The following is a 17,314-nucleotide window of genomic DNA, read 5'->3' on the forward strand; positions in this document are numbered from 1 at the left end:
AAATGGGATTAGGTAGGTAGGTCAGGTGTTTCTCACGTGTCGGTGCAGACTCGATGGGCTGAAGGGCCTCTTCTGCATTGTGATTCACTGTGGAAGACTGAGAAAACTTCCCAAAGGTACTTGAAAATCAAGATGTGAAGAACTGGAGGGAGGAGCGCACAACGTCCCGAATTGGAGGTAAGAGAGTGGTACCTACTGAGCTATCACCGACACAAAAAATACTCCAAAAACATGTAACTCAGCCCTCAAGGCCTGAAGGTAAGCCAAACAGAATGCGATCACTTCCCCCAGGCAGTCTCAGCCTTTTGTCACGACACACATTGTGCTCAGACCCCACACACACTATGCCAACAACATGACTGGCATGGCGGTGAAGTCTGGATTGTGGTGGACAGCCTCTGCCCTCTCCCCGCCTGCTCTTACCGTCAGCCGTTCCATCGAGAAACCGTAGTTCTGTTTCTGCAGCGTCCCGTTCCGCCTGACCTCAGAGCCACTGACCAGCCAGCTGACCTTTGACCTCAGCTCCAGCAAGGAAGACGGAAGCCCCGAGGAGGTGCAAGAGATCTCCATAGGCTGAAGAGTGGTCAGGCCAATGTGGAGCGACCCGGACCATTGCTCATCGATTTCATCGATTTTAACCTGTGGGTGGCAGGAATAAGACAGGGGATTTGAGAGGGAAACGAGCTCAAGGTCGGGAGGGCTTGATAGTTCATTCGACACCAAGAGCTAAAGCTTCTATTTACAGGAGTGTTTGACGGGGACAGTGTAGAGGGAGCTTTACTCTGTAACAAACCCGTGCTGTAACTGTCCTGGGAGTGTTTGATGGGGACAGTGTTGAGGGAGCTTTACTCTGTATCTAACCCCGTGCTGTACCTGTCCTGGGAGTGTTTGATGGGGACAGTGTAGAGGGAGCTTTACTCTGTATCTAACCCCGTGCTGTACCTGTCCTGGGAGTGTTTGATGTGGACGGTGTAGAGAGAGCTTTACTCTTTATCTAACCCCGTGCTGTACCTGTCCTGGGAGTGTTTGATGGACAGTGTAGAGGGAGCTTTACTCTGTAACAAACCCGTGCTGTACCTGTCCTGGGAGTGTTTGATGGGGACAGTGTAGAGGGAGCTTTACTCTGTATCTAACCCCGTGCTGTACCTGTCCTGGGAGTGTTTGATGGACAGTGTAGAGGGAGCTTTACTCTGTAACAAACCCGTGCTGTACCTGTCCTGGGAGTGTTTGATGGGGACAGTGTAGAGGGAGCTTTACTCTGTATCTAACCCCGTGCTGTACCTCTCCTGTGAGTATTTGATGTGGACGGTGTAGAGAGAGCTTTACTCTTTATCTAACCCCGTGCTGTACCTGTCCTGGGAGTGTTTGATGGACAGTGTAGAGGGAGCTTTACTCTGTAACAAACCCGTGCTGTACCTGTCCTGGGAGTGTTTGATGGGGACAGTGTAGAGGGAGCTTTACTCTGTATCTAACCCCGTGCTGTACCTGTCCTGGGAGTGTTTGATGGACAGTGTAGAGGGAGCTTTACTCTGTAACAAACCCGTGCTGTACCTGTCCTGGGAGTGTTTGATGGGGACAGTGTAGAGGGAGCTTTACTCTGTATCTAACCCCGTGCTGTACCTGTCCTGGGAGTGTTTGATGGGGACGCTGTAGAGGGAGCTTTACTCTGTAACAAACCCGTGCTGTACCTGTCCTGGGAGTGTTTGATCGGGACAGTGTAGAGGGAGCCTTACTCTGTATCTAACCCCGTGCTGTACCTTTCATGAGATGTGGGTGTCACTGGCAAGGTCAACATTTGTTGCCTATCCCTAACTGCCCCTGAACTGAGGGGCTTGCTGGACCATTTCAGAGGGCATTAAAGAGTCAACAGCTCTTACTGTGGCTCTGGAGTCACCGTGGGAAGAGTCATGAGGAAAGAGAAATGTAGGCTTCTCAAACCTCAGTTTAATGACTAAGTGGAGAGTTAGAGTTTCAAATTAAATCAGCAAAGGAAAAGAGTGTAGAACAATAAATTAACCTGGACAAAATTTTCACACGGAGTGTGAACCTCACATTGAATTAACTTTGGTTTAAAGCACTGAAGCTAATGACCTTGGAATCCTTTTTATAAAATAAACAAGTAGGATCTTGAGACTGGGAGGTCAGTGGAAGGGAAGGAAGGTGAATAAGGGCTGCAGGATCTTTCTGAGCAGACAAGGTGAGAAACACTCCTCGGTAGAGTGGGGATAAATGGGTAATTTTCAGGTTAGAAAACTGCCAAGTGAAGTGCCACAGGGATCAGTGCTGGGGCCTCAAATATTTATGATCTATGTTAATGACTATGATGAAGGACTGACTGTATCGCCATTACACTTGATGACAATACAAAGATAGGTAGGAAAGCAAGTTGTGAGGAGGATATAAACAGACTGCAAAGGGATAAAGATAAAAAATTAGCAGATGAAGTATAATGTGGGAAAATGTGAGGCTGTCCACTTCAGCAGGAAGAATAGAAAAGCAGAATATGATGTAAAGAGAGAGAGAGAGAATGCAGAACTCAGTGGCACAGAGGGATCTAGGTGAGCTTGTACATGAATCATAAAAAGTCAGCGTGCAGGTACAGTAAGTGATAAGGAAGGCACGTGTAATGTTAGCCTTTATTGCAAGGGGAAGCGAGTACACAAGTTGGCAAGTGTAGCTACAGCTGGTGAGACTGCCCTTATAATGCTGCATACAGTTTAGTCTCTTTACTTATGGAGGGACATACTTGCATTGGAAGTATTTCAGGAAAGGTTCACTTGGCTGATTCTTGGAATAAAGGCTTGTCTTATGAGGAAAGGTTGAGCAGGTTGGGCCTGAAGTATGGAGTTTAGAAGAATGAGAGGTGATCCTATTGAAACACATAATATTCTGAGGGGGCTTGACAAGCTAGATGCCAGGAAGATGTTTCTCTTCATGGGTGAATGTAGTGCTAGAAGGCACAGTTTAAAGATAAGGGGTCTGTTTCCCATTTAAGATGGAGAAAAGAAGGAATTTCTCTCTCAGAGAGTGGTTAGTTTTTGGGATTCTCTCCCCCAGTGAGCAGCGGAGGCTGGGTCATTGAATATGCTCAAGGCTGAGTCAGACAGAAGAACCATCCAATTTATACCACTCCCCATCCCTGCCAAGCCTTCACTCTCCCCATATCACTGTAGACCTCTCCTTTCCAAGTCTTTATCCAATTCTCCTTTTGAAAGTTACGACTGAATCTGCTTCCACTGCCCTTTCAGGCAGTGTCTTCCAGATCACAACAACTCTGTGGAAAAAAAAATTCTCCTCTTCTCCCCAGTTCTTATGCCAAGGATCTTAAATCGGTATCATCCGGTTGCCAATCCTGTTGACTTCCTTCTATCTAAACCCCATACTGATTTTGAACACCGCTATCAAATCTCCCCTTAACCTTCTCTGCTTTAATGAGAACAATCCCAGAGGGATAATAAAGCAAATAGGGCCTGTGCACCAAATTGGATACCAACTAGAACTAGACAGGGCCAAACAAACCCAAACTTCGCCACATGGCTGCCAACTAACCCTGCCCACTGCCTACCAATCCAAGAGCCCCAGCTTGAACAGATGCCAGTGCTCCTGGAGGGAACAACAAAGGCAGAATCATAGATTAGTACATTCAGCCCATTGAGACTGCAATGGCTCTTTCAAAGAGCAATCCAGTTAGTCCCACTCCTTCCCACCTCTCCCCCCACCTCTTTCCCTCCAATTCTTGCAATTGTTTTTCCTTCAAATATTTATCCAATTCCCTTTTGGAAACTGCTGCTGAATCTGTATCCACCAGCCTATCAGGCAGTACATTCTGAAAGCTAACCACATACTGCATGAAAGGTTGTTCCTCATGTCAGCTCTGGTTCTTTCACCAATCACCTTAAATCGGTGACCTTTGTTTATCAACCCCCTCAGCCATTGGGAACAGTCTCTCTTTAGTTCCTCTGATGAAACAATTTGTGGTTTTGAACACCTCTATCAGAACACCTCTTTGCCTTCTCTGCTGTAAGGAGAACATGATTTGAGTTACCTCAAAGACCTCATCTGACCTCAGCTCCTTCATGCTCAATACAACCCCATGGGAGAAGCCATGGATTCGAACTGCCCGGCAGCCATCATTCTGTAGAGCCACATTCTTCCCACAATTGGAGTGGAAGCGGTGGGCGATACCTGGAACTAAAAGGTGACAAACGCATCAGCCCTGAGACACCAACCCTAACCCCTCAATTACTGGCAGTTGTGTAGCGCTTTTAACATTATAGGCGCTTTGTAGGAGTGTTAATTGGAGAAACAATTTGGTTCTGGTCAGGAGGGACCAGTCTCAGTATTCAAGGTGCCTGACAGTAACTCACTATGTCAGGGATCTGAGTTACGTACTTAGTAACCATGGCACGTTCATGGATAGTGAATGTGTCGTTATTTTGAGGCAGTGATGGAGCTGACAGTTTAAAGTTTCTGCATGAGCACCTATTCTATCCAATTCTATTGTACACAATTCCTACATATATTTTTAAAAAACAGTGAGGCACATACACACACAAAGCCGCACACTGGTTTGTTGCATTTTTCTCTCTCATAACTCTTGCATCTACAGGATGGTGTACACGTAAACTCTCCCACACAGTCCCGCTGTCTACAGGCACCAAGCAATCCCGAGGAAGCCCCAGCAATGTGCTGTGTACACTGTGCTCATGGGGAACTGAAACACCATGTGCATAGGTGTTAGTGCTGAGATTGTGGGAGGTGCAGAGATACTTTGCCCCCTTCTAAAGCCCCTCAGCCAGAAAGCCCATTTTGTAATGTTTCAGTGCCATGTTACAGCCGCTCAGTAACTCCCCGGGGTAAATGTACCCCAGCAGAGCGGGTGACATTGCAGTACCCACCTGCCGATATTTGCTCCCTTCAAGTATGGTAGCTTCCCTGCTCCTCTACCCCTTCCAGCTCCAATCCCAAGCCACCACTCCTCCTTAGGGACCTTGCCCAGATGGCCAGCTTTCACAGGGTAAACGTGGAAGATAAGTCTTTGGCAGGCTATCCAACTGCAGGAAGCATCACAGCAAAGCAGAATTCTGCCAATCCTCCACCCCAGTGGGAGTGGGGGAGGTAGTGAGGGGGGGGGGGGTAGGCAGAAGGGCACTGAGCACCAACTAGGGCCAATCTTTTCCCTCACTAGCCCAAGGGCAAAGGGGCCGAATATGGTGCCATGAAACCCCCTCCCCCCCAACCACCAGTCCACACCTACCCCAACAAATCTCACTGACAGAAGCCAGGACCCCAGTGGCCTGTGTAGCCTGTATGAGTTGAGTAAGCAGGAGTGGAGAGAGTGGGGGGGTTGAGAAAGAGCTGAGATTTTCAGCAGTAATGCAGACCGAGGGCCCTGAGCTGTTTGCTGAATGGCAGATTTTTACAATGCTGCAAGGCAGGGCAGGGTGCTGGGGGAATGAGAGCAGATGGGGGAGGTGCGTGCGTACCTGGGGAATGAATCGGGAAGGATTTTTCAGTGGCGTTGCTCAGTGAGAAGCTGTTATCCACCGGAGGCGAGCCACTGGTAATAGACACTTGGACACACTGACCATACAGATCGACCACAGCGTACAGTTCTGCAGGGAGAGGAAACAGCACAATAACAGCAGCCACAGTACACTTGCTGAACTCAAATTTCAATGAACACCTTTTGACAGCCTCAGCAGCCCCAGTTAAATAGTAAGAACCGAAGAGCAGGGGTAGAGAGGAAAACAGACTGTTGGGGACCCTTGTTTCAGGAGAGTAATTGAATACTAGAAAATCCTAACAAGATAAAAGGAAGTGGGATCATGCGCTGGCCATTTTGATCATGGTGTTTTCTTTCCCAGCTAGATGAAGGTGTGTTTGTTTAGGCTGCGTCAGTCATGCTCCTCAGAGTCTGCACCCCCTCAACACCAACCCTTCTGAACAGGTCAATGACAGATATGTCCACAACACCATCTCCTCAGAATTCACTCCATGGCACAGCCCCCTGCCATTTCCCAGTTTAAAAGGACGATTCTCACCCTTTCCATGAGTTCAGTTGGCGAAGGGGCCTTCCCTTTAAACCGGTCATCCCTTAGTCTTTGCCCCGCCACACCCTGTCTGGAGTGTCAGAGGCCAGGACAAACCCTGATGACCACACCAGGCTATGTTGAGCTAACTGATTGTAAACTGTCGGAACTGGCTGAGGGAAACTCCTGGGTTCCCAGCCCCTGACTGCTGACTTTGCAGTGAGACCAAGCTGAAAGGGCTTTCGCACTGTTCCCTGGGTTAGTGATGGTGCTGTCGGTCCAAAGCTGACCGCTGTAAAAGACTGAACAGGCTAGGGCTCTTTTCACTTAAAAAGAGCAAGCTGTGAAAGTGCTGTGGGATCTTTCATTGCAGTGGGCATGGGTGGGGGGGGGCCTCAGTTTTCATGTCTCAGTGAAAGATGGCATCTCCTTCACAACCGGGAGTGTCAAGTCTTTAGAATGGGGACTTTGATGCACAAGCTTCCTACCTGAAAGACAGGGAGAGGGAAAGGCAGCAAGACAGCACTAGAAAGGACAAAAGCACACAAGAGGGTACAGGGGAGCGAGGGCTCAAGGGCCTCAAGGGTGAGGCAGGGCAAGGGCGCGGCAGAGAATAAGAGCGAGCAGAAGAGAAAGAGTGGTAGAGAAAGAGAGCGAGTCTGAGTGCGCAACAGTGGAGAAAAAGTCTCGCACCTACTAGGTCATTCCTCCCAAACTGACCAGCACAGTGCTATCTCACTGGGGTGGGTATGGCTGAAAGTCGGATTAGTGAATCAACGTTAAGTGATGGATCCTCCCTCGACCACAGTCAGACACCACCCTCATCCACCCCATGGCATTGATTTACCTGGCGGTAGTCCTGAGCAGGCCACTCCCTGATCGACCCCGTTGATGTAGTAATGGAGGTCACCATTCAAGCTGCGCATCATCCCAATTCGCGAGCCAGTGGTCAAAGAGTCCAGATCGCAGCCATAATTGTTGCGCATCGTGTTCCCGTCTTGCATTATTGCAGTGCCACTACAAGGAGGGTAGGGGAGGTGGTGGGAATGAGGGCAAGACCACCAGAAAAATGTCAAGAGCTGGAACCACTGGCGACAAGCACTCAATAACAGACACACGTGCAAGCAAATGTAGTAAGGCAGAGGATTGGTCACTGTTAAACATCAGGGGCAAGGAAAGGTTCAGAGGCAAAAGGGATCAAAACCCAGATCAGTCGGGATCTAATCAAGTGGCAGGAATAGGCTCGAGGGGCTGAATGACCTCCTGTGCTCACTAATCTCCATTGGTTGCTGGTCTGGCAATGCCTCAATATTAAAATTCTTCCCCTTGTGGCCAAATCTCTCCGTGGTCTTGCCCCTCCCTATCTCTGTAATCAACCCCCAGGTACACAACCCCCACAGATCTCTGCACTGCCCCAATTCTGGCCTCTTGAGCGTTCCCCCTGATTTCCATCGCTCCACCACTGGCCCTATACCTTCAGCTGCTTGGACCCTAAGGTCGGAATTCTCTCCCTGAACCTCTCCACCTCTCTTTCCTCCTTTAAGACGCTCCTTAAAACCGGCCTCTTTGGCCAAGTTAGTCGCCTGTTCTAATATTTCATGCAGCTCGGTGTCAAATGTTGTCTGATAAAGCTCTTGTGAAGTTCTTCAGGACATTTTACTACTTCAAAGGCGTTATATAAATGCACATTGTTCCTGTTGTTATATACTGGTTAGAATTCTGACAGATTGCATCATTAAAGTGTTCTCGTTCCAGGTTTGGACTCGCACCTCCTTTCTCTGGCTGGTCAGCTCACTGGAAGGGAGTTTGGAATGAGGAGAGGGCATTCAGCATGAAGGCCTACTGCCTGCATGACATCTCCCTCCTTCCACTCCCACAAAGTCTCAGTGCTCTCTTCCTCATCTCAGTTCATCTCTCTCCTGTCCTCATTCCTCCTTATTGTAAAGAAAAGATCATTTTTTCCAGTATTCCAGTGGGATACGGTGAAGCAGGCTTCTGGGGTGCTGTGTGAGTGCATGTGTGTGTGGGTCTGACTGAATTAGATTGAAGAAAGTCCGGCTACAAGGTTTAAACCATCAAAACCATGTAAACCATTCGGTGTAACAGCGGGCACGTTGAAGTGGAGATGGACCACATAAGGTGGGATCCCGGTAGACACAGTGTGAATAGGAATCTTCATCAGGAGATAGGTAAGGAGCTGAATTTTGAGTCATTGAATTTCAAAGAGGCAAATCAGGAAGTTTTACAACTGGCAAAGATCATGAATAAATAAAGCAAAGTTAGAGGTTATTTTTCCCCAAAGTGCTGGCTGACAACATGAAAGACTTTTAGATTCCGGGAAAGGTAACTTTCAAAAGAAGGTTCAGAACAATGGGTTTAAAGATAAAAAGGGAGAAAATATATTTAAGGAAAGATTGAAAGTTCTATGTGGTTTGGCCATGTGAGATCTTGAAGGGTGGGCTGTGTAAATACAGACTTGTGAAAAGCAGCCTCTACCCACCCCAGAGAAATGCTTCCTTCTTCCAGGAAGCAAGGTTTTGTTACAAGCCTTGGGTTTCCATTGTCAAGTGAAAGGGAGAGGGAAGCTGTGAAATGCCTCCCTTACAGCAGAAGTGGGTGTCTTGCTGTTTTATAGATTAAGAATCTGGAGAGACTGTTACCTGAAAAGGGTGTTTAGTTGTGAGTCTAGCTAAGTACAAATCTCTTGGGAAATGCTATAAGACTAAATGTAACTGTAATCTTGAGGATTAAAGCTTTCTTTGCTTTTGTTAATAAATGTTTTAATTTAACATTTAAAATCTCCAAAAGTGGTAGTGGGGTTTTAACTTTGACTTCAGTGCCCATAGCTTCTCACAATAAAATACAAATTGAAAATCATTGCGATAGCTTGGCCAAGTTTCCCTTTGGGATTTGGTTAGCTCAGCAATTACCATCTGTCAGATCATAACATTATTGACAGGTATTGATCCAGTTCCTTTCTTGCACCTGAATGTCTCCTATCTTAAACAGCATTGATACAAAACCTACACTCCCCCTCCTCTGATCAATAGCTGTTTGACTTCCTTCTCCTGGTGCCAGGGGTGTGAAGGAGTATCAGTGCGCCTCTCAAACTCCAGCCCGCTGCGCTCTGCAGTCATCTCTCAACACCTTGAATCAGCCTAGCTAGTCAGTCAGGACAACCAGGGATGGGTATAAGACGTGGCCTTACCAGAATCACCCATATTCCTGTGCACAAGTCTCCTTGGGCAAGAAAGAGTGAACTGAGATCTCTAACTGCCCCCAACATAATAAAGAATATCTTAAATTCACCCACCCTCCACCCCAACCCTCAACAAACAGCGCATTCAGATCCCCGCCATTACCTCAGCATCCAAGTGTCATAGTCTATATCCGTCATAGTGCTGGGAAACTCGAGATCTTCTGGACGGATTGCTGTAACTCCTAAATAAGGGGGAGTCTCAATATTAACTATGACAGGAAAAATGTCATTAAAATGGACAATATGGGAAAATACACAGCAGAATGACACAACACAATCGACAGACTTCAAGCAACTTGTTCAGCTCGATCTGACACAAACTCAACTCTGCCTGCACAACACTCCAACATGTGGATATAGCACACAGGAGCATAGTCTTCAGACATGCAACACTGGACACAAGACACAAGCTCAACCTAGACAATTAACACATATGTGTAGACCCCCAGGCATTCATGTAACACAGCTCAGACAAAACATGACTTCCCCCCACGCATACTAATCAGATACACAAGTAGCCATCACGACCCAGGCATGCACTAACCCAGAAACATTCACTCTCCCAACATATATGCATGCTACCTATCTAGATGCACACACACACACACACACATATGTATATGTACATTTCTACTACACTGTATGAAATAGAACAGCCATACATAATCCCCCACATCACTTAGATACACACTCCATCAATAACTGTGACACATGCCCGCGCACAAGGCACGCCCTCTAACTGATCTAGAATAAAAACAGATAATGCTGGAAATACTCAGGAGGTCAGGCAGCATCTGTGGATAGAGAAACAGAGCTTTAAGTCGACTACCTTTTGCCTGAAGGGGAGAGGAGAAAGTTGGAGCTGTAACGAGTTTGAAGGAAGTGCAGAGGTAGGGAATACCTCATCACCCAAAGCCCCTGACATCAGCACACCTCCTCACTGCTTCTCATGCCTCTGCACTTGTTTAAATCCCGCTGCATCACAAACTTTTCACAGTTCTGACAGCCTGAAATGATAACTCTGTTTTCTGAGTATTTCCAGCATTTTCTACTTTGATTTCAGATTCCCAGCATGGGCAGCAATCTTGCTTTTCTAACAGAGCTCAGCCTGGGAGACAAATGAGCCAGTTTCACACGAGCAGTGAATGGATGCGATTGTGCAGATGAAAGGAGGGGGAGTCACCGTGATTGACGTATTAGATTAGGATGCACTCAGAGGACGTTCTCTGTGAGAGGATTCACATCAAAGCTCGATTCCAGTATCTGCTGACAGAAAGCCACTGTTGCAGCACTTGAGTAAATCAATGAATACAGGTAGCACCTTTGGAGTCTGGCAGGGCTGCAAGCAGAGCTTACAGGTCTTGCAGCTCCCCACCGATCTGGTTCCGAACATTTCAGGGTAAGTTTTGAGCCCGGGGCTGATGTTGTTGAGCTAACTGACTGCCTACCGGCCTTTGCAAAATTACCATAGCGACCACGATTCGTTACTTGTTTGCTGGGCTCATTGCAACCTGGGCTGATCCCAGGCTCGCTCAATGTCCACAGGTACAGCCCTCCATATGGGAGACACGGGCCCTGCCCCTACCCCACCCCCGGCAAATGCTGCCTCCTTCCGATGCTAGCCTGAGCTCTCCACCACCCACACCGAAACCTTCAGAGAAATCCCGCCTGCCTCATTACTCACCCGCCTCAATGGACCCAGACCACCGATCCACCATCTTCTGAATCAGTATTTCAAACATTTCCCCTTCGCGCAATGCTCTGAAAAGTAAATCAACAAAACCGCCTGTTTGCCACTCCGGTTTAAAAGTTAAAAAAGTAACACAGAAGCTGATACCGTAAGAAATTAGAGGGGGAGGTGGTCACTCGGCCCCTCAAGCCTCTTCTACCTCAACTCCACGGTCGGATCCCCATAGTCCTCAATTCCCTTGGTGCCCAAAACTGTATTGGTCTCTGTCTTGAATCTACTCAATGACTGAGCACCTGTGGCTCTCTGGTGCAGAGGATTCCAAAGATTTACAACCCACTAAGCGAAGACATTTCTCCTCATCTCAGTCCTAACTGGCCCACCCCATATCCTGGGACTGTGAACCCGTGTTCTAGACAGCTCCCAGCTGGGGGGAGAGGGGAGAACGTTCTCTCAGCATTGACCCTTTCAAACCCGCTCAATGTTATTACCATTCAATGAGATCAGCTCTCGTTCTAACAAATTCTGAGATTCTATTCTCCTCATTGGAATCAATTCCTCATCAATCGAGTGAACCTAGATTACAAAACAAAGCTTATAGCTCCAGGGAAACTGCATCTCAATCTTTCACCCATCCAAGGATAACTGCAGGAAACTAAAGCCTTCGATAACATCAAGATCCCCCTTTGCAACTTGGGTATGAAATACTGGTCCTCCCTGCTTAGGGTCAAACATCAGACAGAGGATGTGACACAACATTCCTTCAGTACCCTGTAGTCAGCAATCATTCATTTTTGGAATTGTATTTTTGCTTTTGATTTTTAAGTGAAGCTGTGACGAATCTTACTTTATAGACATTGATCTAAACCCAGGTGTGATTGTGCTTTGATTCATTCCTCACTAGTAATCAGCAGTGACGCATTTTGCCAAGTTTTTATTTTGATAACTGGTATTTTGCGTACATCTTTGGTTGCCCTTTCCAAACCAGGGCACCAAAATAAAAGTTGTCTTATATTTATCAGAAGTTCTTTTTCTTACTGCATTCAATGATCCTTGAACTGCAAGCCAGGGCCAATGAATAGCCTGAAATGATGGTCAGCTATGGTGAGGAATCAGGCGATGGAGTTTGACTGACAGGACTACAGCTTGATTGATGGCTGATGCTTAAACAACCCCTGCATATGGCAAAGTCTACGAAGCCCTGCTGAACCTGTGAGGAGAATTAATAATGACGCGTGTGTTTACCTGACTCGTTTTGAGGATGGGTCTGAATAAGAATTCTAAAGGCTGGAATGTGGAGCCAGGAATTTGGTTTAAAGAGACACTGTTTCCAGGGTTTGGGGCTGCAGCTGGAGTGGATTAATCAATCACCACTACAGGGGCTGGGGGCATCGGAGTGACTGGCCAAACAGTCCACCACTGGGCAGGGCTATTCAGAAAGTTGGTAATGTACGTCCCAAGGGGGTAATGAACCATCTCAGCCTCCTCCGGAGGTTCCCAGCATCACAGATGCCAGTCTTCAGCCTACTCGATTCACTCCACGTGATATCAAGAAACAGCTGAAGGCACTGGATACTGCAAAGGCTATGGACCCTAACAATATCCAGCAATAGTACTGATGACTTGTGCTCCAGAATTTGCCGTGCCCCTAGCCAAGCTGTTCCAGTACAGCTACAACACTGGCATCTACCCGGCTATGTGGAAAATTACCCAGGTATGTCCTGTCCACAAAAAGCAGGACAAATCCAACCCGGCCAATTACTGCCCCATCAGTCTACTCTCCATCATCAGTAAAGTAATGGAAGGGGGCATCAACAGTGCTATCAAGCGGCACTTGCTTAGCAATAACCTGCTCACTGATGCCCAGTTTGGGTTCCGCCAGGGCCACTCAGCTCCTGACCTCATTACAGCCTTGGTTCAAACATGGGCAAAAGAGCCGAACTCCCAAGCCGAGGTGAGAGTGACTGCCCTTGACATCAAGGCAGCATTTGACCGAGTGTGGCATCAAGGAGCCCCAGCAAAACTGGAGTCAATGGGAATCAGGGAGAAAACTCTCTGCTGGTTGGAGTCATACCTAACACAAAGGAAGATGGTTGTGGTTGTTGGAGGTCAATCATCTCAGGTCCAGGACATCACTGCTGGAGTTGCTCAGGGCAGTGTCCTCGGCCCAACCATCTTCAGCTGCTTCATCAATGACCTTCCTTCCATCATAAGGTCAGAAGTGGGGATGTTCACTGATGATTGCACAATGTTCAGCACCATTTGCGACTCCTCAGATACTGAATCAGTCCATGTCCAAATGCAGCAAGACCTGGACAATATCCAGGCTTGGGCTGACAAGTGGCAAGTAACATTCACACCACACAAGTGTCAGGCAATGACCATCTGCAATAAGAGAGAATCTAACCATCCCCCCTTGACAGTCAATGGCATTACCATGACTGAATCCCCCAATATCAACATCCTGGGGGTTACCAATGACCAGAAATTGAACTGGACTAGCCATATAAATACTGTGGCTAGAAGAGCAGGTCAGAGGCTAGGAATCCTGGGGCAAGTAACTCACCTCCTGACTCCCCAAAGCCTGTCCACCATCTACAAGGCACAAGTCAGGAGTGTGATGGAATACTCTCCACTTGCCTGGATGAGTGCAGCTCCCACAACACTCAAGAAACTCGACACCATCCAGGACAAAGCAGCCCCGCTTGATTGGAACTCCATCCACAAACATTCACTCCCTCCACCACCGACGCACAGTAGCATCAGTGTGTACCATCTACAAGATGCACTGCAGGAACTCACCAAGGCTCCTTCGACAGCACCTTCCAAACCCACGACCACTACCATCTAGAAGGACAAGGACAGCAGACACATGGGAACATCACCACCTGGAAGTTCCCCTCCAAGTCATTCACCATCCTGACTTGGAAATATATCACTGTTCCTTCACTGTCGCTGGGTCAAAATCCCTCCCTAACAGCACAGTGGGTGTACCTACACCACATGGACTGCAGCGGTTCCAAAAGGCAGCTCACCCCCACCTTCTCAAGGGGCAATTAGGGATGGGCAATAAATGCTGGGCCCAGCCAGCGAAGTCCACATCCCATGAATGGATAAAAAAAATGTTATGTCCCAAGGGGGAATTTTACCAATTTAGGGTCGTGGAACAGACAAATTTGGGATTATTCTTTGTGCTTTTAAAAAAATGCTGTCTCTTTCATTTTGTCTGATTTTTATATATAAATATGGTGCTTTCTCCTTTCAATAGAGTTATTTTTCTTTCTTATTACTTTTTCTGTTACCAATTCATACTTTTTATATTATCAGTTATAACCGTTATATAATTAATTATTCCAATCATAATTATTATTCAATTAAATTGTTGTTTTAACACGTTACTTGGCATTGTCACTCATTCCTGTTATGTCCACACTATGGTTCCGTACTTAAGTGAGACTCCACAAGGGAATCTTATGCCCTGACAACCCCTCAGACAGAAAAGGTTTACATTTCTATAGCGCCTTTCATGGCCTGAGTACGTTCCAAAGTGCTTTACAGTCAGTGAGCTACTTTTGGAGTGTAGTCACAGTTGTGACAGAGGCATGCTGACCCTACAGTGCCTGTGTCCCTGACCCCACACCTCACCACCTCGAACCCTGACCCCATACCCAGCCATGATGACCTCACACCTCCCTATGCTGACCTCTGGCCCCACACCTCATCTAGGCCCCTGAATCCACACTTCACCACGGTGACCCTTGACCCCATATCTCTCTAAGCTGACCTCTGGCCCCACACCTCACCACCCTGATCCATGACCCAGCACCTCCCTATTCTGACCCCTGGCCCAACACTTCCCCACGCTGACCCCTGGCCCAACACTTCCCCACGCTGACCCCTGGCCCAACACTTCCCCACGCTGACCCCTGGTCCAACACTTCCCCACGCTGACCCCTGGGCCAACACTTCCCCACGCTGACCCCTGGCCCAACACTTCCCCACGCTGACCCCTGGCCCAACACTTCCCCACGCTGACCCCTGGCCCAACACTTCCCCACGCTGACCCCTGGCCCAACACTTCCCCACGCTGACCTCTGGCCCAACACTTCCCCACGCTGACCCCTGGCCCAACACTTCCCCACGGTGACCCCTGGCCCCACACTTCCCCACGCTGACCCCTGGCCCCACACTTCCCCACGCTGACCCCTGGCCCAACACTTGCCCACGCTGACCCCTGGCCCAACACTTGCCCACGCTGACCCCTGGCCCAACACTTCCCCATGCTGACACCTGGCCCACTTCCCCACGCTGACCCCTGGCCCAACACTTCCCCACGCAGACCCCTGGCCCAACACTTCCCCACGCTGACCCCTGGCCCAACACTTCCCCACGCTGACCCCTGGCCCAACACTTCCCCACGCTGACCCCTGGCCCAACACTTCCCCACGCTGACCCCTGGCCCAACACTTCCCCATGCTGACCCCTGGCCCAACGCTTCCCCACGCTGACCCCTGGCCCAACACTTCCCCACGCTGACCCCTGGCCCAACACTTCCCCACGCTGACCTCTGGCCCAACACTTCCCCACGCTGACCCCTGGCCCAACACTTCCCCACGGTGACCCCTGGCCCCACACTTCCCCACGCTGACCCCTGGCCCAACACTTCCCCACGCTGACCCCTGGCCCAACACTTCCCCACGCTGACCCCTGGCCCAACACTTCCCCACGCTGACCCCTGGCCCAACACTTCCCCACGCTGACCCATGACTCCACACCTCACCATGCTGACCCCTGGGCCCACACTTCCCCACGCTGACCCATGACCCCACACCTCACCACGCTGACCCCTGGCCCAACACTTCCCCACGCTGACCCCTGGCCCAACACTTCCCCGTGCTGACCCCTGGCCCAACACTTGCCCACGCTGACCCCTGGCCCAACACTTCCCCACGCTGACCCCTGGCCCAACACTTCCCAAAGTGACCCCTGGCACAACACTTCCCCACGCCGACCCCTGGCCCCACACTTCCCCACGCTGACCCCTGGCCCAACACTTCCCCACGCTGACCCCTGGCCCAACACTTCCCCACGCTGACCCCTGGCCCAACACTTCCCCACGCTGACCCCTGGGCCCACACTTCCCCATGCTGACCCATGACCCCACACCTCACCACGCTGACCCCTGGCCCAACACTTGCCCACGCTGACCCCTGGCCCAACACTTCCCCATGCTGACCCCTGGCCCACTTCCCCACGCTGACCCCTGGCCCAACACTTCCCCACGCAGACCCCTGGCCCAACACTTCCCCACGCTGACCCCTGGCCCAACACTTCCCCACGCTGACCCCTGGCCCAACACTTCCCAAAGTGACCCCTGGCCCAACACTTCCCCACGCCGACCCCTGGCCCCACACTTCCCCACGCTGACCCCTGGCCCAACACTTCCCCACGCTGACCCCTGGCCCAACACTTCCCCACGCTGACCCATGACTCCACACCTCACCATGCTGACCCCTGGGCCCACACTTCCCCATGCTGACCCATGACCCCACACCTCACCACGCTGACCCCTGGCCCAACACTTGCCCATGCTGACCCCTGGCCCAACACTTCCCCACGCTGACCCCTGGCCCAACACTTCCCCACGCTGACCTCTGGCCCAACACTTCCCCACGCTGACCCCTGGCCCAACACTTCCCCACGCTGACCCCTGGCCCAACACTTCCCCACGCTGACCCCTGGCCCAACACTTCCCCACGCTGACCTCTGGCCCAACACTTCCCCACGCTGACCCCTGGCCCCACACTTCCCCACGGTGACCCCTGGCCCCACACTTCCCCACGCTGACCCCTGGCCCCACACTTCCCCACGCTGACCCCTGGCCCAACACTTGCCCACGCTGACCCCTGGCCCAACACTTGCCCACGCTGACCCCTGGCCCAACACTTCCCCATGCTGACACCTGGCCCACTTCCCCACGCTGACCCCTGGCCCAACACTTCCCCACGCTGACCCCTGGCCCAACACTTCCCCACGCTGACCCCTGGCCCAACACTTCCCACGCTGACCCCTGGCCCAACACTTCCCCACGCTGACCCCTGGCCCAACACTTCCCCACGCTGACCCCTGGCCCAACGCTTCCCCACGCTGACCCCTGGCCCAACACTTCCCCACGCTGACCCCTGGCCCAACACTTCCCCACGCTGACCTCTGGCCCAACACTTCCCCACGCTGACCCCTGGCCCAACACTTCCCCACGGTGACCCCTGGCCCCACACTTCCCCACGCTGACCCCTGGCCCAACACTTCCCCACGCTGACCCCTGGCCCAACACTT

General features: G+C 50.3%; 1 protein-coding gene across 4 annotated transcripts in view; it reads right to left on the reverse strand.

The window, feature by feature from the left end:
- neurl4 (neuralized E3 ubiquitin protein ligase 4) overlaps window positions 1–17,314 on the reverse strand; it is a 250,673-nt gene that overhangs the window by 35,945 nt on the left and 197,414 nt on the right. For 2 of the 4 annotated variants that reach the window (XM_041181342.1, XM_041181341.1), the window contains exons 12-17: window positions 10,976–11,052; window positions 9,395–9,473; window positions 6,880–7,049; window positions 5,487–5,615; window positions 4,046–4,191; window positions 424–639 (exon numbers count right to left, since the gene is read on the reverse strand). In XM_041181342.1, coding sequence (XP_041037276.1) covers window positions 424–639; window positions 4,046–4,191; window positions 5,487–5,615; window positions 6,880–7,049; window positions 9,395–9,473; window positions 10,976–11,052 — 817 coding nt within the window. Of the gene's footprint in view, window positions 1–423; window positions 640–4,045; window positions 4,192–5,486; window positions 5,616–6,879; window positions 7,050–9,394; window positions 9,501–10,975; window positions 11,053–17,314 lie in introns of all 4 variants that reach the window. The other 2 variants (XM_041181340.1, XM_041181339.1) reach the window with 1 other exon arrangement.

Source organism: Carcharodon carcharias (assembly GCF_017639515.1).
Source record: "Carcharodon carcharias isolate sCarCar2 chromosome 33 unlocalized genomic scaffold, sCarCar2.pri SUPER_33_unloc_1, whole genome shotgun sequence".
NCBI lineage: Eukaryota > Metazoa > Chordata > Chondrichthyes > Lamniformes > Lamnidae > Carcharodon > Carcharodon carcharias.